Source organism: Symphalangus syndactylus, chromosome 5 (assembly GCF_028878055.3).
Source record: "Symphalangus syndactylus isolate Jambi chromosome 5, NHGRI_mSymSyn1-v2.1_pri, whole genome shotgun sequence".
Taxonomy (NCBI): Eukaryota; Metazoa; Chordata; class Mammalia; order Primates; family Hylobatidae; genus Symphalangus; species Symphalangus syndactylus.
Window position 1 is genome coordinate 84,075,367 of NC_072427.2, and position 19,499 is coordinate 84,094,865.

General features: G+C 43.0%; 1 protein-coding gene across 17 annotated transcripts in view; it reads right to left on the minus strand.

Annotated features, from left to right (window-relative positions):
- Nucleotides 1-19,499, minus strand: part of PRMT2 (protein arginine methyltransferase 2) — a 56,217-nt gene that overhangs the window by 21,179 nt on the left and 15,539 nt on the right. For 8 of the 17 annotated variants that reach the window (XM_055280083.2, XM_055280080.2, XM_055280081.2 and 5 more), the window contains exons 1-4: nt 8,885-9,036; nt 7,656-7,750; nt 1,058-1,162; nt 218-400 (exon numbers count right to left, since the gene is read on the minus strand). In XM_055280083.2, coding sequence (XP_055136058.1) covers nt 218-400; nt 1,058-1,162; nt 7,656-7,694 — 327 coding nt within the window. In that variant the 5' untranslated portion in view covers nt 7,695-7,750; nt 8,885-9,036. Of the gene's footprint in view, nt 1-217; nt 401-1,057; nt 1,166-7,655; nt 7,751-8,102; nt 8,248-8,327; nt 8,352-8,884; nt 9,101-9,390; nt 9,497-9,949; nt 10,053-11,714; nt 11,803-19,499 lie in introns of those variants that run through there. The other 9 variants (XM_055280079.2, XM_055280078.2, XM_063640418.1 and 6 more) reach the window with 8 other exon arrangements.

The window sequence follows — 19,499 nt, forward strand, 5'->3', positions numbered from 1 at the left end:
AAATTTCAGGATCCATAAAGTTTTATTGGAACACAACACTGCACACTTTGTGTGTCGTCCATAGTGGCTTCCACACAACCATGTCAGAGCTGAGTGGCTACAACAGGGAAGCTCTGGCCTGTAAGACTATGGGCCTGCTCTGAACGTTGCAGTAGGAACTAAAGCTAGAAAGAACCCACCGCCTGGCCGGCTGAACAGGGAATTTAGAAAGCAATACCAGAGTTCCATAGCTGCCGAAGTACTCTTCATCCTGCCACGTGTCCTCGGGGTCGTACTCATCCATGTGCTTCCCCACATGGTTTGCTGGAATGTACCCACAGCAGCCCGCACGCTCACCCCACCACCAATCTGCAGTGGTTTGTCTCAGGATAAGAATTTTTTCTCCTCTCAAAAAACTGAGCTGGAAAAAAAAAAGTTAAAATTCAATAAGAAAACCAGTCATTGGTATTTCAAATGTGGCTCAGTGATAAATCTCATCAATGGTGACAAAATCACAGAGATTTCAAACAGGAGTCAGTGGGTAATGACAGCAACTGAGAATGTTTGCAAGTGACACCATGACTTAGCAATGCCTCTGGAACATCTACCTGAAAGGAGGGCACAGCTTAACTGATATTTTTAAAAAGAAGGAGTAAACATTTTCAAATGGCTTAGGAGAGAATTTCTCAACAGCCTCTTCATTGTAACTCAACTATGCCAAGTGAGGCTTAGTCTAAGAAATTCCTGTCACAAAGTAAACAAAGCTACGTCCAAGCAGATATAGCTTGATATATTTGGTAGCCTTACTTTTCATTAACTGGGTGGGATCTAAATTCCAAATAGAAACCAGAACAGGTGCTTCTGCCCCTGGCTGAGGGTCGCCACTCCATACCTGGTGTCTTTACATCATGCTTGAGGCAGAACTGGTTAGGCTGTGAGCTTCACACACAGGTCTTGTGTGGCCCTAAGCATCTGAATACTACTTCATTTAACTTTGGTATGACTTCTGCAAAATTTATCTCATTTTGCCACTGAACATGCTGAAAGCCATAAAGCACGGACCACCACGCGTGGCTACCTGGGTCTCATCGGTGGCAGCATAGTCCGCGATGGCCACGAACTCCTCTGGCTGTACTCCCTCCTGCAGGAGACCAGCCTCACTGCACTCAGCAGGCTCTTCTCCCTGCTGAAAGCCAAGGAAAGGGTGAGGAGAGGACGCTGGAGCTTCTTTTTTTTTTTTTTTTTTTTTGGCTATGTTATTAGGATGGTTTCAAATTTCAAATACAGATTCATGTGTCCAAGGATTTATTATACAAACTATTTGGATCATCTTTACTACTATAATCAAAGGCTGTCACCTTCACTCTACATTTCTTTTAAAAAAAAAAAAAAATGATTTGGACCCTAAAAGAGAACATCAAAGCAAGAAGTCAGAAACAGGCACCGCTAGTGTCTATTTGGTGAGGAGCCCTTGTCCTTCATCAGCTCTGCTTCCTGCAGGTGATCATCAACCCCATGAAGAGAAACCAGTGTGAGGACAGAGCCAGGGGCCCAGCACCCAAGGCAGGCACAGCCAGGGACCTGTGGAAAGAGCTGATGGCATGGCACAAACCTCCACGAAGCAGCAGAGCCAGCTTGGACCCACACGGGTCCTTGGAGCCTCCCCCAACCCCTCCATTTTTTTTTTTTTTTTTTTTTTTTGAGACAGAGTCTCGCTCTGTTGCCCAGGCTGGAGGGCAATGGCATGATCTCGGCTCAGGGCAACCTCTGCTGCCTCCCAGGTTCAAGTGATTCTGATGCCTCAGCCTCCCAAGTAGCTGGGACCACTACACCCAGCTAATTTTTTGTACTTTTAGTAGAGATGGGGTTTCACCATGTTGCCCAGGTTGGCCTCGAAATCCTGAGCTCAGGCAATCCACCTGCCTCATCCTCCCAAAGTGCTAGGACTACAGGCATGAGCCACCATGCCTGGCCATTCACTTTATATAAGAATAAGCTTGCCTGGAAGACATCACTGCAGGGGGCAGAACCTCAAATCCCACACTCCAGTTCAATGAATCAACCTTGCCTCAATACATACATTTTAAACACATTTTCCTAAATATAAAAGTAATTCGTGTTTACTTTAGAAAATGTGTGAAAACACCAAGTACACAGAAGAAAATTAAAACCTCCTGTAATTACGCTCACTGATCACAGATAATAACAGACAGCACACTGGTGTTTATACTTTCAGACTTTTAAAAAAGTGGACACATAACGTAAGTACAAAGCGTTCACTGGGTTCACACAATAAGCCTGTGGCCTATGGTTTTCACTTTATAAACTCTGAACATTTTTCTTATTAAATATACTTCTAACGCTATTTAATATCTATATCGTATTCCAGTCGATGAATTATCATGACTTATCTATCCAGTTTCCTAGTCTTGTACATTTAGACTTTTCAGTTTTTACTATTCTAAATTATGTTAAGATGAATTTCTTTCAACATAAGTGATTCTGTATGTACCTTAATCTTCTTAGGGTAAGTCTCTGAATGTGAACTTGATGGACCGAGACTACGCGTACTTTACGGCTTTTGGTTTTACCACCCAGTGCTCTCCAGAAAGGTGTTCCTTGGACTGCTTGCTGAGAGGGAACTGCCAATCTTCCCACACTCTCACTCAATAGATACCAATCACTTTAGTCTCTGTCAATTTCATGGGTAGAAATCACTTTTGTTACTTCCATTTCCCTCTCTTTGTGTGGTTAGGAGTTTTTAAAATACTTGCTGGCATCTTTTTTTTACCTTACTAACTGCCTATTTGTACCCTTTGTGCTTTTCCCTATGCCAGGAGCATGACTCACTCTAAGGCAGCACTGCCCTCTGCTTGCTCTCCACCCCATCCCTGATCCACCCAGCCCAGCAACCCTTACTAACCCCCCGGTGGGCGGCCTTCCACACCTCCACCATGCCCATGTCATACACAAAGCCCTGCGTACACGTATACACACACACACACACACACACAGGCCATTTCTTTGCTTGACTTTAAGATGGAATCTCGCTCTGTCGCCTAGGCTGGAGTGCAGTGGCACAATCTCGGCTCACTGCAACCTCCACCTCCCCAGTTCAAGCAATTCGCATGCCTCAGCCTCCCGAGAGGCTGGGACTACAGCCGTGTGTCACTACGCCCGGCTAATTTTTGTATTTTTGGTAGAAATGGATGGGGTTTCGTCATGTTGGCCAGGCTGGTCTCGAACTCCTCACTTCAAGTGATCTGCCCACCTGAGCTTCCCAAAGTGCTGGCATTACAGGCGTGGGCCACTACGCCTGACCTGCACTTTGCTTTTCTTACACAATACCTTCTGGAAAAACTCTCCAACTGTTAGAACCCTGATTTACTAGCTCCAATGGCTGTATGATATTCCATAGCAGGAATTCCGCTTGATTCTTCAGCCATCCCCCATTGATAGACTTTGTCTTGGTATCCAGTTTTCTACCAACATAACCGATGCTGCAACAAAAGAAGTCTGTGCAGATAAGCTTATGTGATGACATTTTATTTCTGCAGGATAGAATGCCAGGGTTGAAGAACACGCTTTTTTTTTTCTTTTTTTTTTTTTTTTTTTTTGAGATGAGGTCACCCTCTGTCAACCAAGCTAGAGTGCAGTGGCGCGATCCTGGCTCTTGGCAACCTGCACCTCCCAAGCTAAAGCAATCCTCCTACCTCAGCCTCTCAAGTAGCTGGGACTACTCTTTGTGTAATATAGATACTATCTGACATCTCAAGAAATTCCCAGTTATCTTGTTTATGATCAGCACCTCAAGAGTCAGGTCAACAAAAATTTCCCAAACTGAAGCACAAAATGAAAAAAAAATAATAGAGCATGAGACATGTCAAACAGCAGCAAAAATTCTAACCTATGTTTACATGGAGACCCCAAAAAAGAAGAGAGAAGATGAGGCAGAAAAGAAAATGAAGAGATAACGGTGGAGATTTTTCCAAAATTAAAAAAAAAAAACATCAAGGCCAAGGTAGGCAGATCACCTGAGATCAGAAGTTTGAGATCAGCCTGGCCAACGTGGTGAAATCCCGTCTCTACTAAAAATACAAAAAATTAGCCAGGCGTGGTGGTGGGCGCCTGTAGTCCCAGCTACTCGGGAGGCTGAGGCAGGAGAATGGCGTGAACCCGGGAGGCGGAGCTTGCAGTGAGCCGAGATCGCACCACTGCACTCCAGCCTGGGCAACAGAGCAAGACTCCGTCTCAAAAAAAAAAAAAAAAATGTAGGCAAAACACATTTCATAGTTTGACACAGCAGACTCACACTAGTAAATATAAACATAAAGTTGTCAGGTTGAAGGGAAAATGATCCTACATGAAAACACAGAATGCAAGAAAAAAGGAAAGACCTCAAAAAAGGCAAATAATATGTGGGGAAACATAAAAAAGACTATTTTACTTTATAAAAAAAGACTCGATAGCATAAAGCAACAATGATAATTTATTGTGGGGTTTACAACATATGTAAAATTAAAATGTTACATCAACAGTATACAAATATGGACGCTGGTAAATGAAACTAAGTTCTAAGATCTTTACCTTATGAAGTGGTTAAAAAAAAAGACTGAAATTGAGTTAGGATGCATAGTGCAATTTCTTGGGAAAACACTAAAACAATATAAAAAGATACAGCTAACAAGCTAGTAAAGGAGGTAATGTGGAATTACAGAAAATACTTTATCCACAAGAGGGCAGGAATGGAGACATGCACAAAAAAGAAATGTGACAAATATAAAACAAACAGCAAGATGTTACACTTAATCATATTAGTCATAACATTAAATGTTAATAGACTAAATACTCCAATTAAGAGGCAGAAATTGTGTTTAACAGAGGAATAAAAAACCAGACCTAAGAGCTAGACCCAACTAGCTCTTTACAAGAAAAACGCTTTAAATATAAGGACTTAAGTTGAGGAAAAAAAAATACACACACACACACACACACACACTTTATGTAAGCACTGATGATAAAAAAGCTGGTACGGCTAATTAACATTAAAAAAGGTACATGCAAGAAAGGAAGTATTTATTAACAGGTAAAAAGACAGATATTTTATAAAAAAACAAGGTCAATTCATCTAGAAAACAAAACCTATACTAAATATATACACCCAATAACAGGGAATCAAAATATACAAAGCAAAAAGTGATAGAACCAAAAGGAAAAATACATATATCTACAATCATAGTGGAGAATTTTTAGTAACTGACAGAAGATGGCTAAAAAAAATCAGAAAAGATACAGAGATTTGAACAATATTAATAACACATTTAATGACATTTACAGAATGCTACACTCGACAACTGCAGAACACATAGTCTTTGCAAGTACTCATGGAACCTTCACCAAAATATTCCATATGATTAGAATATAAAGCAAAGCCTGAATAAATTTCAAAAGACTGACATTATGGAGAATGTTATGTTCTCTAACCAATGTAATCAAAGCAAAATTAAATAAGAAAAAGTAAAATTTCCAAACTGTGTAGAAATTGGTCAACATACTTTCAAATAGCCCAGAAAACTTCTAATTTCCACTGAATATATTAGAAAATATTTTGAAGAATGAAAATGCATTTAAATATGTGAGGTACAGCTATAGCAGTGATTAGAGGAAAGTCATAGCTTTAAAGACTATTAAAGAAAGGTTTAAAATCAATTATCTAAGCTTCCCTCTCAGATGTTACAAAAATTAACCCAAATACAACAGAATGAAATAAAGACAAAAGCAGAAATCAATAAAATAGAAAAACAGAGAAATCAACACAGATAAAATTGGTTCTTTATAAAAATAAAATTGATAAAACCCTAAGAAAAGACTGATCAAGTGTGAAAAAAAGAGATAAAACACAAATTACCATTATAAGACATCTCTTCTATAATGGAGGGTGGTATTAACAGGATGAACACAAGTATTACTGAAATACTACCATGACCAGTCAGCAAAATTAAAATAACAAGATACCATTTCTAACCCGTGAGACTGCCCAAAACTTACAAGTCTGATACTGTCAAGTGTTAGCAAGCACTATTGTGGGCTACTGACAGACCTGTGAACTCATAAAGTCATTGTGGGGAACAACTGATCATTATCCAGTAAAATTGAAACTTGCAATCCCTTGCACCCTGCAATGCCATTACTGGAGCACAGAGGCATGGAGAAGGATGGTCACTACAGTATTGTTTGAAATAGAAAAAACTAGAAACAACTTAAGTGTCCAACAAAAGGGGAATAAGTAAAATGGGGTAGATGCCTACTGTATAGCAGTGAGACTGCAACAGGCCCATACACATATCTACAAATAGGATACTTTACACTTTCAGAGAAGGAACACACTACAGGAGTACCCTATAGCGGCAGGATTGACCAGCATTACACACATAACAACAAGGACAAATTCGCCAAAGGTAAGGTTAAGTGAAGAGGCAAGCTACAGGTGACAGAGAGTATGACACCACTTATGGAAACTCTAAAAAGCCCACACAAACAATATCATATGTCATTCAAGGATATCTATATAAGCCATAGAGGTATAAAAATGGTGCAGTGGCACAAAACAGATTCATGATTCACAGTAGTGTTTGCCTCTAGAGAGAGAGGAGGAGGAATAGGACTGAGACTGGGGAACAAACTTTAGCTAGAGTGTTGCTTTTTCTTGTTTAAGAGATGAAGTCTCACTTTCTCGGCCACGCTGGAATGCGGTGGCTATTCACAGGCACAATCATAATACACCACATCCTCAAACTCCTGGCCCCAAGTGATCCTCCCGCTTCAGCCTCCTGAGTAGCAGAACTACAGACACACCCGACAGTATTTTTTATATATATATACACACACACACACATATATATACACACACACACATATATAGCTTAATGTACACTGTTTAATGTACTTGATGTTTACAATATCATTCTGGAAATGTCCTAATATTTGTTAAATTTCTCAAAAGAAAAATAAGATGTCCACAGAATTAAAACATTTTATGAATAATTAAAGAAATTAATGAAAGATTCTGACTATAAATAAAATTCCTATATATAAAAAGCCAAATGAAAGATCATTGGAATGAAAGAGACAAAAAGAAAACATTAAAATTGACATAACAGATACAGAAATGCTTGATTTTTAAAAACAGTATCTATTATTCAGTTGGTGACTTTTACATAATCAACATTCCTTAAAATTTGAGGGTTTTTTTTTACTGCTAACTTGAACGAAACTACATGGGTACCCCAGACAGAAACAGTATGAATACATAAATCCTTTCCAATGTGTCCAACTTGCCTTCAATATATTGCTGGTATTATGCCTGAAATTTTATTGAACAGCTCAGAAAATATGCTTGCTTTGCCAGTTCACGTACCAGAAATGGAACCCTAAATGATGCTGATGCTTTGGGGCTATGTATTTCCTTAGAATTGTTATGGTGCCCAATGCAGGATGTCACCTCACAGGCACTGCGTTTCCTCTGCCTCACAATCTTCACATTTAAGCATTCTACTGCCGGTGGCCACCTTCCAAGGCACAAGTCAAGCTCCATCACATCTATGAGCTGACGCTTAGCTCTCTTTAATGCTCATATTCATTAAACACAGATTTTTAGGAAGTGGAACCGAAATTACCTGCGATTCACTTCTGGGACAGTCACCTGATGTTGCCATAGTTCTCTTAGGCTCTGCCTCATAACTGCTGCTTTATTTCATTTTCTTTTCCATTTCTACTTTTAAAAAGAGAAGGAGACACAAAGTACTTGTTACATTGCTTAATAACTGAGTTCACTTAACTTCTAAGGTGCATGATAAATGTCCTCTACCAAATCGAAGTAAAATGTGTATGTGTGAAGAATAGTATAGAAATGAAAATTTACAGTTCTTTACAGAGACAAAAGGATTTAAAAATCATAAACTTCAAATAGTGTGTTTTCTTCACTAGTCTGCAAGGTATTAATCTTGTTCATTTGCTGAAGCCTGTTAGTTTCTGTTAGATCAGGTGTCGACTTAAGGCAATAAATCAGTATTCATTAATTTCTTAGAACTGCGATAGCTTTAATTCCAATTAAAAGTCCCCACCTGGGACTTGACAGTGTTTCCACTAACAGGAACCAAGATCTGCATCTTCCAGTCTTTTCCTTCTTCTCAATTCTTATTTTTCCAGTGATAGTGTAACCCACACACTGCTCTGGGATCAATGTGTTTTTAAAAGTGCATAGCAATTCTTTGTTTAAGATGCATGCTTCACTTCTAAATCCAGACTTGAAGCTTATTTTTGTGATATTCGTAGTTACAAATGCTTACTGATTTACATAATTGTATTTTCATTGGAAAACCTGGGTCCAAATTGGGACGGGGTCGGAGTGGAGGCCGCGGTGCGCGCAGGATCTAGCCCTTCTAAGATGCCCTCGGGAGGAACAGGATCATGGAGGGTGGGAACAGGTGGCCAATGAAGGGGGGTGAGAAGGGCGCAGGAAGCGAGAGGGCCGCGCGTGGACGCAGGGGCACGAGAGGGTCAGGCTGGGACAGCGCCGCGAGCTTCGGGGCAGGTGCCGCCAGGCAGGTGGGCGTGGCCGCGGAGGGCGTAACAGTTGGTGGTGGGGTGGGCGTGGCCGTGGAAGGCGCTGGATGGTGGGCGTGGCTGGGAAGGGGCGCAGCGCGCAGGGAAGGGTGTGACGGGGACCGAGCTCCCGTTTGGACCCCAGGGCAGGTGGCAGAGATCGCGAAGGCGCTCGGAGGTCCCAAAAGGGGGCGGAGGCCTCTGCCCGCCAGCGACGCACACGCAGTGCGAGGACGCCTCACCTGGCTTGTCCTTCCTTACGTGCAGTCCAGCCATCTGAGCTGCCCATCAGGACACCTACCTCAATCGCGTTTCTCCGCTGAGTTCCGCGTCCACACCGCCAGCGCGGAGGGGCGGAAGGTCCTTTCCAGGAGCCTGAGCCACCGCCCTCAACCCGCGCAAGCGCAGTGCACGCAGGCCGTCAGCCGAGAAGGCCCGCCCAGGGCTCGGCGCCCCGCGCAGGCGCAGTCCTAAGACGTCCGCCATTCCAGGGAAGCCGAGCCACCGCCCTCGACTCGCGCAGGCGCACCGCTCACAGATCGTCTGCAGCTAGGGCTGCGCCCCGCGCAGGCGCACTTCACATCTGCGCCTCCCGCGGTCTTGCGAGCGGAGGCCAGCGCCCCCCTGTGTGGAGCTCGTCCCCAGTCGCCCGGCCCCGCGGCGGGTCTCGGCTTGGGGTCCGACCCAGAGTACAGGGCGCGGGGCAGGATTCCGACCTGGGGCGGGGGGCGGGGTTGGGCCATTCACAGCCTGGGAAGCGACAACCCCTACGAGCCACAAAATGGCTGGGACTTGGGGGACCCCCACCTCCTCTGTCTTCACGCAAATAATTCAGTTAACTTTCCCATCCGCGCTGCGCAGTGTGCGCCCTCTGCCTTTCTTCTGGATAAGTGGAAGCAGAACGATGACGTTTCTGTTTGGGGGAGAGGAAGTTTGGGGTTAGGGAGAAATGGGTGGCACTAATGCCTGTAAAACAGAAATAAAATTCGAAGCCCCCACCCCCTGCAGCCGTCTGACTGGACGCCCTCCTTTACCAGGGAACCCTGAAGTTCAACCTGAGAGACTGTTCTGGCCTTGAGGGGAAGTAAGAGTTGGACATGCCTTTTTACACTCCTCCAGCATTAACATCAAGGCAGACCTTAAGTCTGATTTAAAAAAAAAAAAAAAGTAGAAGGAAAATAAGTTTTGGGGCCCCAAAATTATTAAGCTTAAAAGGAAAAGTCAAGCTGGGAACTGCTTAGGGCAAACCTGCCTCCCATTCTATTCAAAGTCGTCTCTCAGCTCACTGAGATAAATGTGTATCTGATTGCCACCTCTGGAGAGGCTAACCAGAAACAAGGAATGCAACTATTTGTCTCATGTTTACCTGTGACCTGGAAGCTCCCTCCTGCCTTTGCTTCGAGTTGTCTTGCCTTTCCCGACCAAACCAATGTTCATCTTACATATATTGATTGATGTCTCATGTCTCCCTAAAATGTATAAAACCAAACTGTGCTCTGACCACCTTGGGCACATGTCATCAGGGCCTCCGACGGCAGTGTCGTGGGCGTGCATCCTTAAATTCAGCAAAATAAACTTCCTAAGTTGAGTGAGATCTGACTCAGATATTCAAGGTTCACATTTTGGTAACCACAAAGGGATTCTGCGTAGAGGTGCCACTGACCATTGACAAATCTCCTGTCAGTCCTTAGTACCAGCTTGAGTTACTTTGATGGCTCAAACCAATAGGACAATTTGCTGAGGCCTGGAAGCACCCGCTCCAGAGAATCCCTGATCTACCCAGATTTGGTCAAGATCTAGTTTATTTTGCTGTACAACTCCTTTTGTGTGTGTCGGGGGGAGGGGGGTTGGGGGGCGGGGTGTGCTTTACTCTCTTCCAACATAAGGAAGTCAAGTTTTTTCCTGCTTCCATGACAATGGAAGGCAGGTAACTCCTTTATGGAGTTTGAGCTCGCTTACCACAGGAAAGATGAGGGGTCTTCTTCCCCTGCTTCTAGGATGGTAGAAAGCAATCTTCAGCCTGAGACCCATCCCTAGGAAGTAACTGAATTGGGGTTTGTCTTGGCCATTAAGATTAACAACCAGCTGGTCTTAATTTCTCCTTACCATTAGTGTGCTCAGTAATCTTATACATTGTCCAATCCTTCATTTCGCTTAACTGGTTTTTTTGTTGTTGTTTCTGTTTTTTGTTCTTTTGTCTTTTTCCCATTGAGTTTGACGACCTCTATCTGACTTGATCAAAACCAGCCTTCCTTCCTTCTTTCCTCCTTTCTCTCTTTCTTTCTTTCTCTTTCTTTCTTTCTCTTTCTTTCTTTCTTTCCTCTCTCTCTCTCCTCTCTTTCTCTCCTTCTCTCCTTCTTTCTTTTCCTTCTTTCTCCTCTTCTCTTCCCTCCCCTCCCCTCCCTTCCCCTCCCCTGCCCTGCCCTGCCCTTCCCTTCTTTTTTTTCTTTCACACGGTCTCCCTCTGTTGCCCAGGCTGGAGTGAAGCGGCATGGTCTCAGCTCGCTGTAGAGTCCCTGCCTTGGGCTCCCGTGATTCTCCTGCCTCGGCCTGCTGGGTGGGTGGGATTGCGGGTGCGTGCCACCACGCCTGGCTGGTTTTGGTATTTTTGGTGGAGGCGGGGTTTCGCCATGTTGGCCAGGCTGGTCTCCAACTCCTGGCCTCTTGTGGTCTACCCGCCTCGGCCTCCCGAGGTCCTGGGACTGCAGACAGAGTCTCGCTCACTCGGTACTCGGTGTTGCCCCTGCTGGAGTGCGGTGGCGTGGTCTCAGCTCGCTGCAGCCTCCACCTCCCAGCCTCCTGCCTTGGCCTCCCAGGGTGCTAGGATTGCAGCCTCTGGCCGGCCGCCGCCCCATCTGGGAGGTGTGGAGCGTCTCTGCCCGGCTGCCCCATCTGGGAAGTGAGGAGCACCTCTGCCCAGCTGCCCCGTCTGGGAGGTCTACCACAGAGGCCAGACGCAGTGTGGAGGCTGGACGTGGTGGCTCACACCTGTAGTCCCAGCACTCTGGGAGGCTGAGGCGGGTTGGTCACTTGAGGCTAGGAGTTCGAGACCAGCTTGGCCAACATGGCGAAACATATGAAAAAATAAAACAAACCAACCAACCAACCCAGCAACAACAAAACAGGCTTACCCTGGAGTCATACTCGAATTTTTTCTATTTTCCTCCATTTCTGATCCTTTATCCCACTTTCTTTTTCTTCCTCTTCCTTCTCCTTCTTCTTTGTCAAAGACATAGAGGATTGAGTTGTTATCATTGATCCATACAAAGTCCCTCTCTCATTTATTTTCTTTCATTCCCACCCCCATTTCTATTCCCGGTCTTCCCAAGTGCAACCTTCCTAATATGTTTGATATGCATCTTTTTGTTTGTATGTATTTTTAGAAAATGTTTATTATTTTGTGTGCAAAAAAAATTTTAAAAAATTTAAAAAAATACAAAAATGAAAAAAAAAAAAAAAAAAACAAAGGAAAGTTCCAAATTATGAGAAGCGAGTCCTCTGAAGTGGCTAAGTTTCCCCCCTCCCCACCACACACACACACAAAAGGTGGTGTGATGGGGGGAGGAAAACAGCTAGCAAAAGGAAAAAGAAAAAAAAGTTTTATTTTGACTACTTAAAGGGTTTTTCTTACATAACAAGCCCACATTTTTGCTAGCCAGACCAACCAAAAAGAGTAATGTCTGTCACCCCACGCTGCAGTTCCATACCTAAAGGCTCTGCCTTCTTTTTTTCCACCACGACAGTCTGGGTTTAGTTCCTAAATCAAGCCCTTTCTGGTTTGATACTTGATACTTCTGAAATAGCAGAAATTTGTCCTAGTTGAAATATGATAATGAGATTTATTTATTTATTTAGACAGAGTCTTGCTCTGTGTTCCAGGCTGGAGTGCAGTGGCACAATCTCCGCTCACTGCAACCTCCACCTCCCAGGTTGAAGTGATTCCCATGCCTTAGCCCCCTGAGTAGCTGCGATTATAGGCGTGCACCACCACACCCAGCTCATTTTTGTATTTTTCTGGTAGAGATGGGGTTTCACTATGTTGGCCAGGCTGGTCTCAAACTGGCCTCAAGTGATCCGCCTACCTCGGCCTCCCAAAGTGTTGGGATTACAGGCGTGAACCACCATGCCCAGCCAGTAATGAGATTTAAAAAGTTTATTTTTAAGGAGCTCAATGGTTAAAAGCTTAATTAAAAGCTAACATCCAACATATGTGTGTATGTGTGCCTGTGTGTGTGTGTTTGTATTTAAAAGGCTTCGAGTTTTGTTTTTTTTGTTTGTTTTTTTCTCTCCTAGGACCTTGTCTTTTTGAGCAAAAGTTTTTTTTTTGTTTTGTTTTGTTTTTTCTTGAGACAGAGTCTTGCTCTGTCCCCCAGGCTGGAGTGCAGTGGCGCATCTCAGCTCACTGCAAGCTCCGCCTCCCGGGTTCACGCCATTCTCCTGCCTCAGCCTCCCGAGTAGCTGGGACTAGAGGCGCCCGCCAACATGCCTGGCTAATTTTTTTGTATTTTTAGTACAGACGGGGTTTCACCGTGTTAGCCAGGATGGTCTCGATCTCCTAACCTCGTGATCCGCCCGCCTCGGCCTCCCAAAGTGCTGGGATTACAGGCTTGAGCCACCGCGCCCGGCCAAGTTTTTTCCTTCTTAGTTGACTGGCTTCTGTTTTCTTCATTTACTTTTGCCATCTCTTCTTTCCCTTGCACCCTCTGCTTCATGAGAAACCTAATATAGTTTATAATACCCAGGGTTCCTTACAGAAAATGGAGAAGTGCCAGATTCCCCTTGGAGGAGAAACCTCTGTTTCCTTATGGAACCCCAAATGTGTAAACAGACAAGTTCATCTCAGCTCTTTTTTTTTTTCATCTCAGCTCTTAAACTGCTTGCTTTTGTATTGTGTTACCTAATTTTTTTACTAAAATAGTTACTGCAACAGAGGCTACTCTGGAGTTCTTAAGGAATAGTGTAGTTTAGACACGTAGAAATGTCTTTGTTGAAAAAAATTTTTTAAGTGCACTGTAAAAGCATGATGTAGTCTAACCTCATAATAATTTTTGCTTTTTGGAGACCCAGGATTCAGTGTAGGGTCTGCCCAGAGCTCAGAGATCCAGTTAAAATATAGGTAGTCTCTATCTAAATAAAATTGGTCTCCTTATACAATCCTATGATAGATTTTCATAATTTTATGTTTCATTTGGCATCCATCTTTAATCTCTCTTTAGCACCACCAGTCTTTTTCCTCTCTGTACCTTAAAATGTAAATTTTTCTGTCTAATTTTTCATCTAATAGTTTCCTTCAATATGCAGATTTAGGGCTATTTAGCTGACAACTGCCAGGGCAATGACACAGGTTATCAAGAGTTTGCAAGTCTAAGATAGAAAAAAAAGGAGATCTTAGGAATCTATAAGATGTACTTCTATTGGTATACCTAATACATCTATGTATTTATGTGTTGTGTACACAATGTTTGTCTATTAAAAAATATATAAGAGCTCTAATTAATGGGCTTAAAGAAAAATAAAAGTGCTCAAATAAATACTTTATTAATTAAAGAAAAATAAAAGTGCTCAAATAAAATACTTTATTAGAAAAAGGGAAAGACTAGTCAAATGTTAAGTTTACTTAACTTAAAATCTTTAATAAATAAGTTAGCTTTAAAAATAGTGGCCAAGTAATTTAGAAATGTCTTAAGAATTGCCAGCATACACTTTTGTTTGCATTTATTTATCAAGCAATTCCTACTTATCCCTGCCAATTACTATAAGGTGTCAACATTTGACATAGGGGTTACAAAACTATAAACCCAGCCCCAAATGGAAGAACATAAATGGCCTGATGGAGCTGAAAAACACAGCACGAGAACTTCATGAAGCATACACAAATATCAATAGCCAAATAAATCAGGTAAAAGAAAGGATATCAGAGACTGAAGATTAACTTGATGAAATAAAGTGTGAAGATAAGATTAGAGAAAAAATAATGAAGAGAAATGAACCCTTCTCAAAAGAAGATATTAATGCAGCCAACAAACCTGAGAAAAAGCTCTTCATCACTGGTCATTACAGAAATGCAAATCAAAACCACAATGAGATACCATCTCACACCAGTTAGAAAGGCGATCATTAGAAAGTCAGGAAACAACAGATGCTGGAGAGGACGTGGAGAAATAGGAATGCTTTTACACTGTTAGTGGGAGTGTAAATTAGTTCAGCCATGTGGAAGACAGTGTGGTGATTCCTCTAGGATCTAGAACCAAAAATACCATTTGACCCAGCAATCCCATCACTGGGTATATGCCCAAAGGATTATAAATCATTCTACTATAAAGACACATGCACACGTATGTTTATTGCAGCACTGTTCACAATAGCAAAGACTTGGGACCAACCCAAATGCCCATCAATGATGGACTGGATAAAGAAAATGTGGCACATATACACCATGGAAAACTATGCAGCTATAAAAAAAGGTGAGTTCATGTCCTTTTCAGGGACATGGATGAAACTGGAAACCATCATTCTCAGCAGCTAACACAAGAACAGAAAACCAAACACCGCATGTTCTCACTCATAAGTGGGAGTTGAACAATGAGAAAACGTGGACACAGGGAGGGGAACATCACACACCAGGACCTGTCAGGGGGTGGGGGGCTGGGGAGGGATAGTACTAGGAGAAATACCTAATGTAGATGATGGGTTGATGGGTGCAGCAAACCACCATGGCACGTGTATATGTAACAAACCTGCACATTCTGCACATGTATCCCAGAACTTACAGTATAATGATAAAAAAAAAGAAAAATCTGCTGATGTATAATTCTAAGCCTAAGAAGAGTAGCCATTACAAAGGAAGTCAAAATAAATTCATTTTCAGATAAACAGAATCTGACTGAAGCAAACATGCACTAAGATGCTAAAAGAAGAACTTCAGGCTAAAATAAGATAATCTCATAACTGCAGGAAGGGCAGAAGAGTACTAGAAAGTGTAAATAAATGGATAAATATGTTTTTAATATTTGTCCTTAAATCAACAATTATTGTGACTTGTGAGATTTATAATGTGTAGAGGTGGAATATGTGCCAACAGCCCGCACACAGAGCAAGGGGGATAAGGAAACAATTGTAATGTGCTGGATCTTTGTTAGGACAAAGAAAAAGTATCCTAATAACTTCAGGCAGGTCAACAGTGCATATTGAGATCTCAAAAAATACAATGATGTATGACAACAAGCAAAATAGAAGATAAAAGAAAAATAATAAATTTTAAAAATGGAAAAGAAAACTGTAAGAGAGTACTACAGAAATAAAAAAGACAAGACAAATGAAAAATAAAGAGCAGTGCAGCAAACCACCATGGCACGTGTGTACCTATGTAACAAACCTTCACGTTCTAGCATGTATCCCAGAACTTAAAGTATAATAAAAAATAAAATAAAAATAAACAGCAAGGTGGCAGAATTAAACTGAACTATATTTGTAACAACATTAAATGTAAAGATAGAAAACATGCCTTTTTCTTTTTAATTTTTGAGGCAGAGTCTAGCCCTGTCACCCAGGCTAAAGTACAGTAGCACAGTCGCAGCTCACTGCAACCTCTGCTTCGGGGTTCAAAAGATTCTCATGCCTCAGCCTCCCGAGTAGCTGGAATTAAAGGCGTGCGCCACCCTTCCCAGCTAATTTTTTTTTCTGTATGTTTACTAGAGATGAGGTTTCACCATGTTGCTCTGCCTGATCTCGAACTCCTGACCTCAAGTGATCCACCCACCTCGGCCTCCCAAAGTGCTGGGATTACAGGTGTGAGCCACTGTGCCCGGCCAATGCCAATATTTTTAAGTATCTCTTTTAGAGATTTGACTAAATGGTAGTTATAAGAAACATACTTTACCTATAAAGAAACATTCAGTTGAAAGTAAAAGAGTGAAAATACCACACCAACACAAACCATACTGACAGTGTAAAACGCAAACCATACTGGTATTATAAAAAGCAGACTTTAATGCAAATGGTATTACCAGAAATAAGAGAATGATTTCATAATGATAAATTGTCAATTCAGTAGAAAGAAATAGCAGCCTCAAATTTGTGTGTCTATAACATAGCTTCAAAATATAAAATCCAGAAATTCAAAAATTAATATAACTCAAAGGAGAAACGGAACCATCCATAATTGTAGTTGGGGAATTTAACACACCTGTCACGTAACTCAGAACAAGAAGGCGGAGGACAGAGATTCAAACAGCTCATTTAACCAACATGACACACTACATGTCGGCATACGTCATGAGACTTACATATATATACAAATATATAAAATCAGTATATCCACTTCATCCACCCCTAGCAGAGTGCCTGTTATTTTCAGGTACACGTGGAACATTTACCAAGAAAGCAAAGTAGACCTATGGTTTGTCATAAAGCAAAGTTTGGCCAGCTCTGAAGCGGCCCCACTTTCCCTGCCTCCTAGTATCTGTGCCTGCTGCATTCAATTTGCTAATTCAGGATTGCCCCCTCCCAATCAATAGGTCAAATGTTGAGATGGATGATGTGACAGACACTAAGAGGGCATGAAAACACCTGTTATCCACCATGGGTGCTTCTGGGTGCAGCAGCCCAGCACCCAAGCTGGTCTAGAACTGGCTTGAGTGGCTTGGGAAAGGATGGAGGTGGGTAGCCTGGGTTTTCTTGGGGTTAGGGCACAGGGAAAGAGAAGAGCTCATGTGTGCAGGTGGGACTTGTGTGGTTTGAGCTTCCCACTGGCCCCACGGGAAGCCATGTGCACACTTCCTCATCAGACCACCAAGATATGTGGTGGAATGGCGGCAAAGCTTGAGAGCTGTCAGCAGTCAGCCCCTTATTGACGCCTGCAGTGTGTCCCTACCTTTAGTGGGTGGGACCTTTGATTTGCTTTGAACCATAGAATACCACAAGTGTAATGGGATGTCACTTCTGTGATATAAGATTTTGACCTCCATTTTGCAAGGAGACTCTCTTGCTAGCTTTGATAAAACAAGTGGCTATTTTGGGGATGTTCTCCATGACAAGGACTGAGGGCTGCCTCTAGGAACTCACTGAGGCTGACAGCCAACAGCCAGCAAGAACTAAGGACCTCAGTCCTACAACCTCAAAAAAACAATTCTTCCAATAACCAGGTATAGCTGCTGGTTTTCTAGCTCATGATAGCTAGTTTTCATACAACAGTCTGCTCAAGCGGCCTTAACAAAATACCACAGACTAGGAGGCTTAAACAACAGAAATTTATTTTCTCACAGTTCTGGAGGCTGGAAGTGCATGATCAAGGTGCCAGCAAATTAGATTTCTGTTGAGGGCTCTCTTTCTGGCTCATAGACAGCCACCTTCTTGCTGTGTCCTCAAACGACCTTTCCACTGTGTGCATGCAATGAGAGCACTCCAGTATCTGTTCCTCTTCTTATAAGGGCACCAGATTAGGTGCTATCAGATTAGCGACCCACCCTTATGACCTTGTTGAACCTTAATGACCTCCTGTGGAGCCTAAAGCAGCTCCATCTTGGATGCTGATCCTCCATGTTGACTTCTGATTGACCCCAGTTCCTGAAATGCCTCTAAGATTTGTATTTTAACTACTGATCCTTGTGTAAGAGCATGCACTTACCATAAATCCTGCCCTTAGGGCAAAGCAATCTTGACATTATCTTACTTACCATGCAGTTATCCTACACATCACCTCTGAAGCATGCATACTCTTCCTCTATGGTCTATAAACCCTGCGTCTGGGAGGGTAACAGTGAGGAGATCCACCCACTTCCCTCACTGCTGCCCAAGACACAGACATAGTTTCTAAGAAACTGGATTTGTCAGCCTGTTTCTTCAGCCTCTGAGCCTCCTCGCCTTTGGGGGCAGGATTGCATAGACCTGCTCACCTTGGAATACCTTGCTAAGGGCTCTATCTTCAAATACAGTCATATTGGGGATTGGGTTCAATATATGAATTTGGAGGTAGGGGACACAATTCAGTCCCTGATACGGTTTGGCTGTGTCCCCACCCAAATCTCATCTTGAATTGTAGTTCCTATCTGTGGTGGGAGGGACCCTGTGGGAGGTCACTGAATCATGGGGGCAGCTACCCCCACGCTGTTCTCATGATAGTGAGTGAGTTCTCATGAGATCTGATGGTTTTTATAAGGGGCTTTTCCTCCTTTGCTCAGCACTTCTCCTTCCTGCTACCCTGTAAAGAAGGTGCCTTTCTTCCCCTTCATCTTTCGCCATGATTGTAAATTTCCTGAGGTCTCCCCAGCCATGAGGAACTGTGAGTCAATTAAACCTCTTTTCTTTATAAACTACCCAGCCTCAGGTGTTTCTTCATAGCAGCATGAGAATGGACTAATATGTAAATAATGTGTGGCTAGAGAATAAGCTGTGGTGTTTTTTTTTTCCGGTGGCTGTAAATTCTTTGACATCTTCCCATTGAGAAACAGGGTCCATGTTCATTCCCCTTGGTCTTGGGCTTGTAATGTCTGATGTAACCACTAGGTCGTGAGGCCTGCAGTGGCTCCTGAGGCAGCTCAGGAAAGGCCATGCAGCTCTCTCAGTCCTCTAGGAATGCAGGCTCTTGGGACACTCCTCAGAACCCAGCCTCGCAGAGACACCATGCACAGTGCTGCAAATGTCAGCTCCAGGTGAGCCCAGCCTTCATGTTCTCTCCTACCTGGTGCTACGTGAACTCGGGATGGTTCTACCCAGCCACAGAGCCACAGCTTTCATGTTCTCTCCTACCTGGTGCTACGTGAACTCGGGATGGTTCTACCCAGCCACAGAGCCACAGCTGTTCTGTCTCCCCAGCTGAGGTCCTAGACCCTGAGCCACACCAGCACCATGTGCCAACCGATCATGCCCTGGGAGAAAAATAAAACAGCTGATGCTTTTATGCTATTAGATGGTGGTTT